Raw genomic sequence first — 17,642 nt, forward strand, 5'->3', positions numbered from 1 at the left:
AATAGTGGCTCTGTCCTCACAATTATTCAAGCCCAATTATTCAAAAAGAAAAAGGGCTGGGCGCGGTGGCTCACGCCTGCCCCAGCACTTTGGGAGGCCGAGGCGGGGAGATCACCTGGGGTCAGGAGTTTGAGACCAGCCTGGCCAACATGGTGAAACCCCATCTCTACTAAAAATATAAAAAATTGGCCAAGCATGGTAGCAGCGCCTGTAATCCCAGCTACTTGGGAAACTGAGGCAGAAGAATCGCTTGAACTCAGGAGGCGGAGGTTGCAGTGAGCCGAGCCGAGATGACACCACTGCACTCCAGCCTGGGCAACAGAATGAGACTTCGTCTCCAAAAACAAAAAAAAAAAGAAAGAAAGAAAGAAAAAAAAGCATATATATATATAAATTGAGTCAGGTACAGTGGCTCATGCCTGTTGGGAGGCTGAGGTGGGAGGATCATTTGAGGCCAGGAGTTTAAGACCAGCCTGGGCAACATAGCAGGACCCCATCTCTACAAAAAGTAGCTGGGCCTGGTGGCATGCACCTTTAACCTTTAGTCTTAGCTACTCAGGAGACTAAGGTGGGAGGATCTCCTGAACCCAGGAGTTCAAGGTTGCAGTGAACTATGATTGCACTCCAGCCTGGGCAACAGAGTGAGACCCTGTCTCAAAAAAATAAAATACAGTAAAATAAAATATAAATTGGATGACACTCTCCTGCTATAATGCTTCAGTGACTTTCCATTACTTTTAGATAAAATCTAATCTCTATACCTTAGCCTGTAAAATTTGTCTTTTGACTTCTTATTTCTCCAGTTTTATCTGTACCACTCTCTTCCTATCTTTCTGTGCCTAGGGAAGAACCCATTTCTGCCTTGGGACTTTGCATTTTCCCCTTTCCCCAATGATTAACTCCCTCTCCTCCTTCCTTAATCAAACATCATCTCAGAGAGGTCTTCCCTGAGCCCCCAATATAATCTAAGTTTCTCTGCTTTTCTATCTTATAGGATTTTGTACTTTCTCTTCATTGTGTGTGAGTGTGTGTGTGTGTGTGTGTGTGTGTTTTGGTTTGGTTTTTGAGATCATGCTCTGTCACCCAGGGTGGAGTGCAGTGGTGCAATCTCGGCTCACTGCAACCTCTGCCCCCCGGGGATCACACAATCCCCCTACCTCAGCCTCCAGGGTAGCTGGGACTACAGGAGCATGCCACGACGCCCGGCTAATTTTTGTATTTTTTGTAGAGATGGGGTTTCACTATGTTGCCCAGGCTGTTCTTGAACTCCTGGACTCAAGCAATCCACCCGCCTCCACCTCCCAAAGTGCTGAAATTACAGCTGTGAGCCACTGCGACCAGCCTTCTTCACAATTTCACCACAATCCGTAAATATATATTTATTCAGGTGATTATTTGTTCACTGTCTGTTTCCTAAGTTGTAAACTCCAGGAGGGCAGAGCCAAGGTCAATCTTGATATTTGCTCTCCCTCAGTCCCTCCCACCCACTGAGAACACTGCTGGATAATCAGGAGGTGCTCAATAAGTGCTGGATGAAATGAATGAACTAGTGCATTTAATGATGCAAACTACCCTGTTTATTAGGAGTAGCTTTGAATCATTACTTAAAATCTGGGTAAGTACTATTAAAATTAGGACCTCAGGTAGGTGCCTCAGGTATCTCAGCCCATAGGTCCTTTTCTTCAAGCTTCACCTGCCACTCTCCTCCTGTAATGTGTAGTTTTCATCCAAATAACCTGTGCTCCTGGCAATATACCTAACAATCCCAAACTAAATAAAGAGGATTGTGACATGGACCCTTAATGTGGCCACGTTTGCGTCTCCATCCCGGAATATGACGCTGGTAGCTCATTAGCTCCATTCAAGCCTACAAATTGCATCACCCTCCTCCTCCGCCCAGACCTGGGGGCTCCAACACTTTTCGCTAGGTCTGCCTCTGGCCTCCGAGCGAACCTTCCGTACAGCATGGCGGCTCCCGAATCCCCGCCAGGGGACAGAATGTTCCGTACATGGCTTTCTACGGAGTGCGATTCCCACCCACTTCCGCCCAGCTACCGGAAGTTTCCATTTGAAACCGAGGCGGCCAACTTGGCAGGCGGCGCGACAGTTGCTTCAGGGCATCTTTTGAAAGAGAGCGACAAGGACTGCGGGCAGGACCGGCGGGCTCCTGGGTTCGGCTCTCCCGGGGCGAGGGACTGGGCTGGATGGGAGGAAGGACGGAAAGAGCTGGGAAAGGAGGATTTTCTCTTTTCCAATCCCGAGCCGAGGCCTGTCGGGTCGCCCTATCCCCAAGCCCACCACTCTCGGACCCAGTAGTCCAGCGCTGGGTAACATTCATCCTGTACCTTCCAGAGTTCAGCCGTGCCGCCTCGTTACGATGACCAGTGTGGTTAAGACAGTGTATAGCCTGCAGCCCGCCTCTGCGCTGAGCGGCGGCCAGCCCGCAGGTGAGTGTCCACGCCGCGCCCGGAGCACTGCGGCCCGGCCGGGGATGGTCCCGGGAGTGTGGAGATCCAATGGGTGGCGTGGGCACTGGGAGGGTGTCCCGCCGGCCCTGAAAACCTGCGAGCGCCCTATAACAAGGGTGTGTAGGTTTATGATGGGAGTTAGTGGAAGGGCCATGTGGTAGGATTTTAGACCAGCTCTGCATTTTTCTGCCCGCGTATGTACTGTATTCATCAGTTAGATTCAAGTTGTTGGTTATTGTACAATGTTATTCCCATTAAGCTAGGAATCCCCTTCTAACCGGTTATCCGTCTTATTTCCAGACTTGGGCTATCTTGAAGGATTGGGTTTGTTTTCAGAGAGGAAAGAGGAGAATCATTTGAGAAGTGGAATGCTTAGGGTTCTTTGTTCACCTTTACATCTGCGCCGTGTTTCTCGAGATAATTATTGAGAATTACCACATTCTCAATACACGTTTGTTGAGTGAAGTGGGAGAGAGGGGTTAGACCTAGGCAAAGTATTTGAGAAACTTGGGCGAAGAGACAGATATGATTAAAAATAGAGTTTGTAATTGCTTTGCCATCTGCTTTGTGTTGCTTTGCTTGTGGCTCAAAGTCATCTCATGGGGTTTGCAGTCGGGAAACTGCCTAATCTAGAGATTATAGTACAGAATAAGCTTCAGACATCAGAAAACTGTTGTGGGAGATTGTGGAGTAGCTATTTATGATCCCTTCCCAGATGATTCCACTCAGCTGGTACATAAACCTTGGCAGGATTGAGCTCTGAAGTAAATAGGCTTTTCTCCAAAGGCTTAATGGGTTGTTTGTTGTCTTGTGTAGCCACAGAACACCTGAATGGTAATCCTGGCACCAGCGGGGACTAGGAGTTGCTGGAAGAACTGGAGCCAGGTCTCAGCTGCTTGCTGTGTCTTTCCCTTAGATGCAGTGCCCTCAGTCAGTGGGCAGTGACTAGCTCTCTCAGCCAAGCTGCGAGTGTTCATCTCTTGGGTTTCCATCTCTGTCCCAGCTTTATGATCATATGTAACTGGAACAGTTACAAATTTTTAGGCTGCCTCCCAGGTTTTTTGTTTCGATTTTGAGCATGGGCTGGATAAGTAATATATGCACATGTAAAAAAAAAAGTTGGAAAACCATATACAATGATAAACAAATTTCCTTCCCTTCCTTGACACCAGCCATCCAGTTCCCCTCCCAGTGTCTCCCATTTTTAGGAGACAGCTTTGTGAAATCCTACTAAATTTTTCCTACATTGCAATCCTTAGGTTTTAGCAAATACGAATTATTGGAACCAATTCTAGTCAATGAAGAGTGTTAATTTTGATCAATTGACTGTTAATTCCATTTTACATGGAGTAGATTTGTTGTTTATAACTTGCTAATACTTGAGAGAGGAGATGATATTTCTCCAAGGTTACCTTTTACTTCAGACAGATACCTCAAAAAGAACCCTTTTAATACCTCATTTGTACTGCATTTCTTCAATTTGATTTGATTGTAATGGCTCTTAAGTTAGGTCAAGCTTAAAGGGGCCATTTTACAGTGAACAAAGTGAGAGTGAATCCAGAAAAGCCTGCGTGTGAGGGTGGGGGTGCTTAACTCCAGATAAGTTACTTGAATTTGCTGTAGAACACGAATGATGGACTGTGTGGTTGGGGAGCTGGCACAAGGATGAAGGAAAATTCTCTCCTTTGGGGAAGAAGAGTGCTATGGCAGGGCCATTTCTCTAGTTATCTGGCAAGAAGATCAGATTAGAATGCCTAATAGGGAAACTCTAAATTTAACAAAGGGTAAACAAAAGAGCTGGTGGTAGAGGCAGTCAGCATGGAAGAGGAAGGGACCAGACAGGTGGTTTAGAGATGGTCTGTGAAACAGCCCATGCAACTGTGAAGTGTTTGATTTATTCAACAAGCAGTTATTAAACCCCTGTTCATATGCCAAATACTCTCCTAGGTGATGGGGACACAAAGATGTCTTAGAGTGGTTAGGAAGATATTCTGGGAAAAAGAATGAAGTAACGATTTTAAAAAACTCAGAGCAGCTCAGTCATGCCTTAGGAGAGTGTGCAGCATGCCTGGAGGAGCTTAATGAGATGGTACAAGGATTCAGCCATGTTTTACCTGCTAACTTCCACCCTGCTCTCTGCTGGTGTCCATCTCCATGTTCACTTTTACAGCCTCCACCTTTCAGTTCAACAAAACTTTTGGCTGCCCTCAAACACACTGTACTGTCACATTTATTTATTTATTTATTTATTTATTTATTTTCTTTTTTTTGAGACGGAGTCTCGCTCTGTGGCCCAGGCTGGAGTGCAGTGGCTGGATCTCAGCTCACTGCAAGCTCCGCCTCCTGGGTTCACACCGTTCTCCTGCCTCAGCCTCCCGAGTAGCTGGGACTACAGGCGCCCGCCACCTCGCCCGGCTAGTTTTTTGTATTGTTTAGTAGAGACGGGGTTTCACCGTGTTAGCCAGGATGGTCTCGATCTCCTGACCTCATGATCCACCCGTTTCAGCCTCCCAAAGTGCTGGGATTACAGGCTTGAGCCACTGCGCCCAGCCCGTACTGTCACATTTAAAGAATTTTGGTTTTTATTGCCAATTAGCCTGGAAGTTTTATTCTTTTGAATTAATATCACATGTTGAAATTTGCCAGAATGAAAATAAAGATTTGGCCAGGCATTGTGGCTCATGCCTGGGAGGCCACGGCAGGAGGATTGCTTGAACCCAGGAGTTCGAGGCCAGGCTGGGCAACATAGTGAGACCCTGTCTCTATTTTTTAAATTTTATTTTAAAACATATTTTAGGTGCCTGTAGTCCAGCTACTCAGGAGGCTGAGGCAGGAGAATCGCTTGAACCCAAGAGGCGGAGGTTGCAGTGAGCCAAGATCGCACCACTGTACTCCAGCCTGGGCCACAGAACGAGACTCTGTCTCAAAAAATTAATAATGGCCGGGCGCGGTGGCTCAAGCCTGTAATCCCAGCACTTTGGGAGGCTGAGACGGGCGGATCACGAGGTCAGGACATCGAGACCATCCTGGCTAACACGGTGAAACCCCGTCTCTACTAAAAAATACAAAAAAACTAGCCGGGCGAGATGGCGGGCGCCTGTAGTCCCAGCTACTCGGGAGGCTGAGGCAGGAGAATGGCGTAAACCCGGGAGGCGGAGCTTGCAGTGAGCTGAGATCCGGCCACTGCACTCCAGCCTGGGCGACAGAGCAAGACTCCGTCTCAAAAAAAAAAAAAAAATAATAATAATAATAATAATATTTTTTAAAATAAAGATTTATGACAACTTAGAATGGGGCTCTGTTTGTTATAGGGTTGCAGCTGTCGGCTCATGATGCCAGAAGTTTTACCTCTCGTTTTCCTTTGCAGACACACAAACTCGGGCCACTTCTAAGAGTCTCTTACCTGTTAGGTCCAAAGAAGTCGATGTTTCCAAACAGCTTCATTCAGGAGGTCCAGAGAATGATGTTACAAAAATCACCAAACTGAGACGAGAGAACGGGTGAGAACGGATCATTAGTATCCAGTTAGAACATCTTCCTAGAAATTGATCAATACAAAGAATTAGAAAACAGGGTTTTGGGGAATACAAGGCTCCTGAACAACTGGCCTTCAGTCAGTGGCCCAGAGCTGTGCAACATTGCTGAGCTCTTTGCCAGAACCCTCTGGGTTGATCTTTCTGAAGAGACACAGCCAGGGCTATGAGAGATGTTCTTTCCTCTTTCATCGCTTGCTCGGAGCATACAAATAGCAGCACTGTAGTCATACACCAACCCTGAGGGGTAGTCATGTGGGGTGGGGACTAGTCGTTATTCTAGGTTGCTGGTCTGACCACAGTCCAGCCCTAGCGTGGTGTGTGTGTGTGTCCCCAGCCAGCATTCAGTTCCCAGGTGAGTGAGGTCGACATGAGATAGCTACGCCATCTTGAGAGGAGCAGCTCTGTCAGGATGTTGGGGTGGTCGGGGTCATGCCCCGTTGCTACTAATAAGCCTTTTCAATAGTCTGTGCTGAAACAATAATGCATAGTCCCTCAGAGCTCTCAAGCTTGTGCCATTTGCCTTGTATGTCATCTCTGGTTCTTTCCTCAGAAACTCAAGTTCTTTGTTCTGCCTGTTCACTGCACACTTAACAGTACTATGAGTCTCTGATTCATTTCTTTGTTTCTGCCCTCCTAGGCAAGTGAAAGGTACCGATACCACCACCAGAAGGAATGTCAGAAAAGGGTGAGCATCAGGGTAAATCAACTTGGCCACTATTCTAGGGTAGTGGATCTCAATCCTTGGTTCTGCATCAGAATCACTCGTGGGACTTGTTTACTGTGTTAGGGTCTGGGTTCCACCTCAGGAACCTGAGTGGAATTTTCAGGGGTGAGGCACAGCTAGGTGTAAGAACCATTGTCAGCACAAGAATCAGTTTTGCTACTATCTTGAGTCCAAAGCAAGAGCTTTTTGGACTCCACGCCAGGACCGCTGCTGATCGGAAATCACACTTAGCTATGGCCCATCAACAGGAGGGTGAAGCCTTCAGGAGAGGAAGGGCTGCCTGTAGTTAGTGATCTCGAGATGAAGATTCTGGTGGTGGTGGTGGTGAAATCCTGGAGAGAAGATTCATCGCTTATCTTTGAGGCTAGCTTCAAAGTTTTGCACTATCAGAAATAGAAATAATACGCTGAAAAGTCTGTACAAAGAGGTTTTAGTTCCAGATCTATTATTTGGGCTTATCTTAAGAGTTTTGAAGATAGCAGGGCACAGTGGCTCATGTCTATAATCTCAACACTTTGGGAGGCCAAGGCTGGTGGATAACCTGAGGTTAGGAGTTTGAGTCCAGCCTGGGAAGCATGATGAGACCCCATCTCTACTAAAAATACAAAAATTAGCTGGGCATGGTGGCGCATGTCTATAATCCCAGTTACTCAGGAGGCTGAAGCGGGAGAATCGCTTCATCCCCAGAGGCAGAGGTTGCAGTGAGCCAAGATCACATCCTTGCACTCCAGCCTAGGTGACAGAGCGAGACTCTGACTTAAAAAAATAAAAAAGTTTTGAAGACAAAATACTAGCAATAAAGACTGAGAACTTTAAGAAAAAACTGTAGGCCTGGTGCAGTGGCTCACGCCTGTCGCCCCAGCACTTTGGGAGGCTGAGGCGGGCGGATCACAAGGTCAGGAGATCAAGACCATCCTAGCTAACATAGTGAAACCCCGTCTCTACTAAAAATACAAAAAATTAGCCGAGTGTGGTGACGGGTGCCTGTAGTCCCAGCTACTTGGGAGGCTGAGGTAGAATGGCGTCAACCCGGGAGGCAGAGCTTGCAGTGAGCCGAGATCGCACCACTGCACTCCAGCCTGGGTGACAGAGTGAGACTCCGTCTCAAAAAAAAAAAGAGAAAAGAAAAAACTCTAATATTGGTGATATTAGAGTTTATTAGATGATAAACATTAGATTATTTTATTACATATTAGCCCAGCTACTGGGCTAAGAAATGCACATGTGTTTTCTCATTATTAATAATAATACTATGAGATGTGGGTATTGTCCTAATTGCCAAAATGAGGAAACAGGGCCTAAGGGAGGTTATACAACTCACTGAAGGTCATATACCACTATGTAAATAGCCAGGATAGGAACGGGACGTGTTTGTGTAACTCCGTAGGCCAATTGTTTTTTTTTTTTGAGACGGAGTTTTGCTCTTGTTGCCCAGGCTGGAGTGCAATGGCGCAATCTCAGCTCACCACAGCCTCCACCTCCTAGGTTCAAGCAATTCTCTTGCCTCAACCTCCCAAATAACTGGGATTACAGGCATGCGCTACCACGCCCAGCTAATTTTTGTATTTGTAGTAGAGACAGGGTTTCTCCATGTTGGTCAGGCTGGTCTTGAACTCTCGACCTCAGGTTATCTGCCCACCTCAGCCTCCCAAAGTGCTGGGATTACAGGCGTGAGCTACCGCGCCTGGTGTAGGCCATGCTCTTAACCCTTTTGTCTTTTCATGTAAGTACAACTGTTATTACAGCTACAAACCACTGAGTAAGCAAAAATCAGAGGAAGAGCTCAAGGACAAGAACCAGCTCTTAGAAGCCGTCAACAAGCAGTTGCACCAGAAGTTGACTGAAACTCAGGTAAGAGACCCACCAGAGCTCTATTACCAGCTGCCACTGGGCAATGCACACGGAATCCTGATGGATGGCCCCTTGGGTGAGCAAGCTTGTTAATGCACAAATGCCCAAGGGCAGAAAAAAAAAACCCAGGCTTTTGCTATGGCTGTCCAAGAGCAAGGGCAAGAAAGGGCGACCACCCCTAGGGATTGGGACAGTTCCTGATCTGTCTGTGCGGTGCTCCAACAGGGAGAGCTGAAGGACCTGACCCAAAAGGTAGAGCTGCTGGAGAAGTTTCGGGACAACTGTTTGGCAATTTTGGAAAGCAAGGGCCTCGATCCAGGTAAGAGATAGCACACAGCTAGCTGCCTTTGAAGGGATCGGTGCATGTGTCCCTTCCTGGGTTGATCTTGGCAGCATGGCATCATCTGGCCCAATAAGTGCAGGGGTTACTTCAGTAAAGCCCTAAAGATTTTGGAGGGCTTCTGTTTGTTTTCATGTGATGTTGATTTTTGCCTGGCCAATAGAATTTCAGAGGATTATATAGAGAGAAGGTTATCTCTTTCTTACCTGAACACTTTATGCCAACAGGTATGACCTTGCAAGTAGATGAGAAATATTTTGTTCCTTTCAAGGGAGAATATTTCCTGTCTCTTCTCATTTGGGAAAGTTACTAGTGTGCGTGAAAGGAACATTTTGTTTGAACGTGTTCTTCCTTGCAAGCATACTAGTAACTTTCCCAAATAGGAAGAGACAGAAAATACTACTTCAAGCATTCTTAAACCTGGCTAATCAGCAGAATTACAGTGACTAAAAAATGACTACTGTTCTGACCCTGTCCCCCAGAGAGCAGAATCTGTAGCAAAGAGAGCAGAAGAAGGAATTGTCCAAAGACTATAAGAGGGCCTCAGACTGAGTCAAAGAGCTAGAGAATGCCCAGGAAAGGGGCCCAGGCCTTTTTGTATTAAGGAATACTGACTTTGAATGTTACTGGTTAATCTTTAGGTTATAGGTGAGGATATTCTTTTTTTTTTTTGAGATGGAGTCTCACTCCATTGCCCAGGCTGGAGTGCAGTGGTGTGATCTCAGCTCACTGAAACCTCCTCCTCCTGAGTTCAAGTGATTCTCCTGCCTCAGCCTCGTGAGTAACTGGGATTACAGGCGTGTACCACCACACACAGCTAATTTTTGTATTTTTAGTAGAGACAGAGTTTCGCCATGTTGGCCAGGCTAGTCTCAAACTCCTGACCTCAAGTGATCTGCCTGCCTCAGCCTCCCAGAGTACTGGGATTACAGACATGAGTCACCATGCCCGACCTGGGATATTCTTTATAGTCACTGTAAAATACATGTTTTTAAATTTAAATTTTTTTTTTTGAGATGGGATCTCGCTATGTTGCCCAGGCTGGCCTCCAACTCCTGGGCTCAAGCAATCCTCCTGAGTAGCTGGGACTACAGGTATGGACTACAGGTATGCACCACCACACCTGACACCATAAATATTTTGTATGATTTTAATTTATTACATGCATGTGATATTACCAAAAGTAATAATTTTTAAGGCCTGAAAGGCTCTTAAATTGTGAACAAAACCAAAAAAATCCAACCTATACATTTCCTTTGGACAAATTGTCCACTGACCTAAGGAGAAAGTATACAAAATTTTTGGCCATATCTAAACCTAGATTGAAAGGAGATAAAATGCAATTCTGCAGAGCAGATGTGGGTGACCCTGCCAAGGTGAAATCTTGGGAGAAAGTCCGGGATTAGACACTTAAGAGAAATTCCCCTCATGAATATTTCTGCACTTGTTCATGGAGCGTTTTTATTTTCTTTTGTTTAAAGTGTGTAGTTCCCTAAGTGAAGTTGACTTTGTTGTATCCATCAGCTTTAGGCAGTGAGACCCTGGCATCACGACAAGAATCTACTACCGATCACATGGACTCTATGGTGAGGGAATGGGTGCAAAAGGGCACAAGGGCTGAGTGACTGTAGGGCTCTGTAAATCTAAGAAAGTCTCTGCTATATGTTCCATAAACCCCAAGAAACAACCTTTGATTATCTGCGATGGTAGAAAAGAGAAATGGGACATGCACTCAAAATAGCATATTTTACTTGAAAGGTAGCTTTGTGCTTACAAATATAGGTAAGTCTGAATTGAAAATTTAAAACACGTGGGGCTGGGTGCAGTGGCTCATGCCTGTAATCCCAGCACTTTGGGAGGCTGAGGTGGGTGGATCACGAGGTCAGGAGATCGAGACCATCCTGGCTAACACGGTGAAACCCCGTCTCTACTAAAAAACACAAAAAACTAGCTGGGCGAGGTGGCGGGCGCCTGTAGTCCCAGCTACTTGGGAGGCTGAGGCAGGAGAATGGCGTCAACTCAGGAGGCAGAGCTTGCAGTGAGCTGAGATCTGGCCACTACACTCCAGCCTGGGCGACAGCGCGAGACTCCGTCTCAAAAAAAAAAAAAAAAAGAAAATTTAAAATACATGATAGGTAAACCTGTAGAGAGAGCTTTCTGGTTCCTCTGTTCTATACTGTATCAAATTTCTCTCCTTACTCCTTTGTTGAGAACTGTGTGGAAGGGATGTTAGCCATCATCTAATGCAGGTCTGGTTTTATATGCAGATTTGTTTACTACATTGTACTTTCCTCTTAGTTGCTGTTAGAAACTTTGCAAGAGGAGCTGAAGCTTTTTAATGAAACAGCCAAAAAGCAGATGGAGGAGTTACAGGTGAGAGGCAAACATCATCCTGACCATTTCCTACCACGATAGGTAGATTTCTTTCCTGTTTTTATTTTTAATAAACTTGCTAAATAATTTTAGATTTATAGGAAAGTTACAAAGATAATACAGAAAATTTACCCTGATACATTTTTTTTAATTTCCAACTTTTAAGTTCAGGGGTACATGGACAGGGTGTGCAGGTTTGTTACACAGGTAAACATGTGCCATGGTGGTTTACTGCACAGATCATCCCATCACCTAGGTATTGAGCCCAGCATCCATTAGCTATTCTTCTTGATTCACTCCCTCCCCCAACCCCCAATAGTAACATCTTACATTATCCTGGTACATTTGTCAAAACTAAGAAATCAGTCAGGCATGGTGGCTCACGCCTATAATCCCAGCACTTTGGGAGGCTGAGGTGGAAGGATTACTTGAAGCCAGGAGTTTGAGACCAGCCTGGGAAACATAGCGAGATCCCATCTCTGCAAAATAAAATTTAGAAAATAGCCAGGTGTGGTGGAAGGCAGAGGTTGCGGTGAGTCAAGATGGTGCCATTGCACTCCAGCCTGGGCAACACAGCAAGACTCCGTCTCAAAAAAAAAAAGTATGAATAAACTAAGTTCATACCCATAATACCTGTTTTGCTGGGTGGTTATAAAAGAGAATTATGTCCAGTACCTAACCCAGTGCCTGGCAAAGGTACTCACAGTATATACTTTTTTTTGAGAGAGAGAGATGGTGCATACCTGTAGTCCCGGCTGCTCAGGAGGCTGAGGCGAGAAGACCACTCGGGCCCAGGAGGGCAAGGCTGCAATGAGCTGTGATCATGCCACTACACTCCGGCCTGGGTGACAGACTATGTCTCTAAAAATAGAAATTTTTTTTTTTTTTTGAGATAAAGCCTCGCTCTTACCCCCAGGCTGGAGTGCAGTGGCATGATCATTGGCTCACTGCAACCTCCACCTCCCGGGTTCAAGAGATTCTCTTGCCTCAGCCTCCCGAGTAGCTGGGATTACAGGTGTTTGTGACCACGCCCGGCTAATTTTTATATTTTTAGTAGAGACGGGTTTTCACTGTGTTGGCCAGGCTGGTCTCGAACTCCTGACCTCAGGTGATCCACCCGCCTTGGCCTCCCAAAGTGCTGGGATTACAGGTGTGAGCCACTGCGCCTGGCAGGAAAAAATTTTTTTAAAAAAGAGACCAACATCAGTACATTACTATTAACTATATTCCAAGTCTTCATTTGGATTTTTTTAGCAGTTTTTTCCACCAATTTTTTTTTTCTTTCTGTTAGCGAGGCCTCTTAGAAATGTTCACACTGCTGCCGGGCGCGGTGGCTCACGCCTGTAATCCCAGCACTTTGGGAGGCCGAGGCGGGCGGATCACAAGGTCAGGAGATCGAGACCATGGTGAAACCCCGTCTCTACTAAAAATAGAAAAAAAAATTAGCCGGGCGCAGTGGCGGGCGCCTGTAGTCCCAGCTACTCGGGAGGCTGAGGCAGGAGAATGGCGTGAACCCGGGAGGCGGAGCTTGCAGTGAGCCGAGATTGCGCCACTGCACTCCAGCCTGGGCGACAAAGCGAGACTCCGTCTCAAAAAAAAAAAAAAAAAAAAAAAAAAGGTTCACACTGCCAAGGCATGAGGCAATGTGTAACACAGTAGGTTGCTCAGAGTTGGGAATTGGGAACTGTATGTAATCCTTTCTATGGAAACTTGATAACTTGAGGAGGAGACCTGTAGTAAAGACAGATTCTTTGGTCTGGACTGCTTCAGATTGCTTGGATGAATCATGGGATATTGCCCCAAACCTAGAGATACAGGAGTCTAGTCCCTCTCTACTACTAGGGGGACAATTCCTAAAACCAGCACGTAGAAACAAAATCTAAAATAGAAGATACAGTCTCTGTTGATACTCCAGCGGTCTTCCTTAGTGGAACAGGAGCATAATGTGGGTATTGTGTTTCCTGTTAGTCAAGAGTTTTGCGTATGTGTTGTTTTCCTTTGGAATGTCTTTCTATGCAGGCCTTAAAGGTAAAGCTGGAGATGAAAGAAGAAAGAGTCCGATTCCTAGAACAGCAAACCTTATGTAACAATCAAGTAAATGATTTAACAACAGCCCTTAAGGAAATGGAGCAGCTATTAGAAATGTAAGAAGCAGCAAGTAGCCAGATGGCTCCCTCTTGGGCATAAACTCTCAGAGGAAGCCACTTAGGATATCATCTTGGCCATGATCTTCTGGGACTCACCATCTCCAGAATGAAAACAATTTCTACAGTAGAATTAAGGACAGTTTATGCTGAAATGGCAATTCCTCATTTAAGCAAGTTTTCCCAACCTTCAGGTTGGTCAGCCCTCCTGAGCCTCACAGGTGGATAATTGAGGCCTACAAGAGAGGGGGGCCTAGGAGCTTGGATTGACCTTCTAGTCAACCACCTGATTCCAGCACACCATTATAATCCGGAGACTAAACCAACAACCAGAGGATCTAAAAGGTCACTTTCAGATTTTCAGGAAGAAAATCTTCATTACAGTAGAGCACAAGTGTTCCGTACAAGACCATTGAGGAGCCATGCTGTCCCCTTCCAACCTGGAACACATTCTGTCCCATCCTGGTTGGGCTTCTGTACATCCTTATTAATTTATGAACCTGAAGTTGCTTGAAGTGTTTTGGGCTTAATAAATGGGGTGAAAGTATAGGTAGCAGTAACACCTACATGAAACAATACACGTTGGAGCTTTAAATTACTTTTTTTTTTTTAAGTCTACTTTTAAAATAAATACTTCTGTAAATATTCTGACTGTAACACTGATGAATGAAAATAACCTTTTAACCTAGATATGTCAGTTGATCATTACTGAACTAATTTAGTTAACAAGTCCAAGATATTCTGACTTAATCTAGAATATTTTTCTGCTACTCTTTAAGAGCGCTGTGGCTAGTCCCTCTGTCTCCCAAGAGCATCGACTAGTCTCCTGAGGGTGCTGTCCATTTGTAGCAGTGGTTTCACCAGGTCTGTGGCCACTTGCTGCCTGTGTTCTCCCTGCACTTTTTTTTTTTTTTTTTTTTTGAGACAGAGCCTCATTCTGTCACCTAGGCTGGAGTGCAGTGACGTGATCTCGGCTCACTGCAACCTCCTCCTCCCGGGTCAAGCAATTCTCCTGCCTCAGCTTCCCGAGTAGCTGTGACTACAGGGACGTGCCACCACGCCTGGCTAATTTTTGAGAGACAGGGTTTCACCATATTAGCCAGGATGGTGTCGTCTCCTGACCTCATGATCCGCCCACCCTGACCTCCCAAAGTGCTGGGGTTACAGGTGTGAGCCACCGCAACCGGCCTTTTTTTTTTTTTTTTTTTTTTTTTTTTTTGAGACAGTCTCACTTACTCTATTGCACAGTACAGTAGTCTGATCTCTGCTCACCACAACCTCCACTGCCTGGGTTCAAGCGATTCTCCTACCTCAGCCTCCTGAGTTGCTGGGATTACAGGCGCCCCATCCCCTTACCATGCCCAGCTAATTTTTGTATTTTTAATAGAGGTGGGGTTTCCCCATGTTGGCCGACTCCTGACCTCAAGTGATCTGCCTGCCTCAGACTCCCAGAGTGCTGAGGCCGGGCGTGAGCCACCATACCCTGCCATTTTTGTATTTTTAATAGAGTCGGGTGGGGTTTTGCCCAGTTGGCCATGCTGGCCTCAAACTCCTGACCTCAAGTAACCCACCCGCCTCAGCCTCCCAAAATGCTGGGATTACAGGTGCGAGCCACTGCGCCTAGCCCTCCCTGCACTCTTAAGCATGATTATCTGCCTGCTGTTTACTTTGCACAGCCAATCTTAGGCCTGGTCCCATAGATCCTTTAGTCCATGGCCGAAGTCCATGACAGGCTTCCCCACTGGTTTACCAAAGACTTGGCCAAATTTTTTTGTTAACCAAACTAGGCTGACTTTGGCCATCTCCTGTTCTTTCTGCAACTCCTAATTTCTTCACCAAACCCTCCCACCCCCACCCTTCAGCATCTTTAAGGCTGCCCAGAGACACCCAGTGAAGCCAGTAACACTCCAACCCGGGCTTAAAGGGCCACAGTTGTTTGCCTTCTCATACAGGGTTCACAAAGTTGCTTATGTTTCAAATATTTTGAGCCTATCCACTAAAAACTGGTCTTTGGCAAATTCTCAAACTAAGTTCATACCAGTAAAACTGGTATGAACAGGCTGGGTGCCGGTGGCTCACATGAGCCTGTAATCCTGGTACTTTGGGAGGCTGAGGTGGGTGGATCATGATGTCAGAAGTTCGAGATCAGCCTGACCATCATGGTGAAACCCTGTCTCTACTAGAAATCCCAAAATTAGCTGGGTGTGGTGGCGTGCGCCTGTAGTCCCAGCTACTCGGGAGGCTGAGGGAGGAGAATCTCTTGAACCTGGAAGGCAGAGGTTGCGGTGAGTCGAGATGGTGCCATTGCACTCCAGCCTGGGCAACACAGCAAGACTCCGTCTTAAAAAAAAAAAAAAAGTATGAATAAACTAAGTTCATACCAATAATACCTGTCTTGCTGGGTGGTTATAAAAGAGAATTATGTCCAGTACCTAACCCAGTGCCTGGCAAAGGTACTCACGTTCTTGGTGGTGATATTATTAAAGTTTAAAACTTATCCTGGGAAAAGATTCCCTTCATAAACTTGCCCCAAACTTCGATTCCAGTGTCCCCTTCTCCCCACTCCAAAACACAGTTGCTGATCTTACCATGCCTTTGCAGGCCTCAATTATTCAACTTCGTTCTGACCTGGGAACTCTCAACTTTGACTCTAAGTTCAAATTACAGCCTTCTTAAAACATAAAGCCAAAACCCCACCCTCGTCCCCTCCACCTACCACATACACTATATTCACAGCCAAGTTATCTCAAGAAGCTGTTTCCTTACCATTTTCTTTCTCTGCCATTCTGGCTTCAAAGTACATAGGAACACTAATGTAATGTAGCTACATTAGGCAAATCCATCCAAAGTAGAATATAGATTACCAAGGACTGAGCAGGCGGGGAAGGGAGTTTCTCTTTGGGATGATAAAGTTCTGGAAGTGGAAAGTGGTGATTGCATGGCATTCTGCATATACCTAATGCCACTGAATTGCACACTTTAAAATGGTTGAGGCCGGGCGTGGTGCCTCACGCCTGTAATCCTAGCACTTTGGGAAGCCAAGGCGGGTGGATCACCTGAGTCAGGAGTTCGAGCAGCCTGGCCAACATGGGGAAACCCTGTCTCTACTAAAAATACAAAAATTAGCTGGGCGTGGTGGCATGTGCCTATAGTCCCAGCTACTTGGCCAACTGAGGCAGGAGAATCGCTTGAACCTGGGAGGTGGAGGTTGCAGTGAGCCAAGATCGCACCACTGCACTCCAGCCTGGGTGACAGAGCAAGACTCCATTAAAAAATAAATAAAATTGGTTGAGGCCAGGTGCGGTGACTGACACCTGTATTCCCAGCACTTTGGGAGGCCGAGGCGGGCAGATCACCTGAGGTCAGGAGTTCGAGGCCAGTCTGGCCAACATGGTGAAACCCCCTTTCTACTAAAAACACAAAAATTAGCCGGGCGTGGTGGTAGGCGCCTGTAATCCCAGCTACTCAGGAAACTGAGGCAGGAGAATCACTTGAACCCGGGAGGCAGAGGTTGCAGTGAGCCAAGATCGCACCATGACACTCCAGCCTGGGTGACAAGAGCAAGATTAAATTGTTGAAATGGCAAATTTTTACCAGATTTTTTTTTTTTTAATTTGAGGCTTAAAGTGCACTAACCTTAAGTGTACAGGTTCATAAGTTACTGTCGCTGTTGTGGAAGTGAGCACTACTCTACAAAATCACCATCCATTAGTATTGTCCTTCCAAGAATTTCATATAAATGGACTCACAGTATATACTTTTTTTGATAGGGAGAGGGTCTGTCATCCAGGCTGGAGTGCAGTGGTGCCATCTTGGCTCACTGCAGCCTCCACCTCCTGGGCTCAAGTGATCCTCCTACCTCAGCTCCCCAAGTAGCTGGGGCTACAGGGGCACACCACCAAACCTAGCTAATTTTTGTATATTTTTTGTAGAGATGAGGTCTTGCCATGTTACCCAGGCTGGTCTCAAACACCTCAGCTCATGTGATTCGCCTGCCTCAGCCTCCTAAAGTGCTGGGATTACAGGCATGAGCCACCAAGCCCAGCTCCCTTTTTTTTTTTTTTTTTTTTTTTTTTAAAGAGACAGCTTTAGACCAGAAGTTCTTGACCAGCCTGAGCGACACGGTGATACTCCTGACTCAAAAAAAAAAAAAAAAAGACAGCATCTTGCTCTGTTGCCCAGGCTGGAGTTCAGAGGCACAATAAT

General features: G+C 46.0%; 1 protein-coding gene across 2 annotated transcripts; it reads left to right on the forward strand.

Annotated features, from left to right (window-relative positions):
* Positions 1 to 1,850: 1,850 nt before the first annotated feature.
* Positions 1,851 to 14,081, forward strand: KNSTRN (kinetochore localized astrin (SPAG5) binding protein). 2 transcript variants are annotated; one of them, XM_008017031.3, is made up of 9 exons: positions 1,851 to 2,171; positions 2,353 to 2,447; positions 5,836 to 5,968; positions 6,642 to 6,689; positions 8,474 to 8,579; positions 8,805 to 8,898; positions 10,444 to 10,505; positions 11,218 to 11,292; positions 13,312 to 14,081. In XM_008017031.3, the coding sequence occupies exons 1-9, from the start codon at positions 1,966 to 1,968 to the stop codon at positions 13,438 to 13,440; spliced, it is 948 nt and encodes a 315-aa protein (XP_008015222.3). In that variant the 5' UTR covers positions 1,851 to 1,965; the 3' UTR covers positions 13,441 to 14,081. The 2 variants fall into 2 exon arrangements, with proteins under 2 accessions (XP_008015222.3, XP_008015224.3); XM_008017033.3 differs by lacking the exon at positions 10,444 to 10,505.
* Positions 14,082 to 17,642: the final 3,561 nt, after the last annotated feature.

This window comes from Chlorocebus sabaeus, chromosome 26 (assembly GCF_047675955.1).
Source record: "Chlorocebus sabaeus isolate Y175 chromosome 26, mChlSab1.0.hap1, whole genome shotgun sequence".
Taxonomy (NCBI): Eukaryota; Metazoa; Chordata; class Mammalia; order Primates; family Cercopithecidae; genus Chlorocebus; species Chlorocebus sabaeus.

Bases quoted from the DNA above. Each gene is read 5' to 3' on its own strand.
- KNSTRN (XM_008017031.3), top strand. From the start codon at position 1,966: ATGGCGGCTCCCGAATCCCCGCCAGGGGACAGAATGTTCCGTACATGG. The intron at 2,448-5,835 runs GTGAGTGTCCAC...TTTCCTTTGCAG, and splicing joins GAGCGGCGGCCAGCCCGCAG to ACACACAAACTCGGGCCACT. The intron at 5,969-6,641 runs GTGAGAACGGAT...CTGCCCTCCTAG, and splicing joins AAACTGAGACGAGAGAACGG to GCAAGTGAAAGGTACCGATA.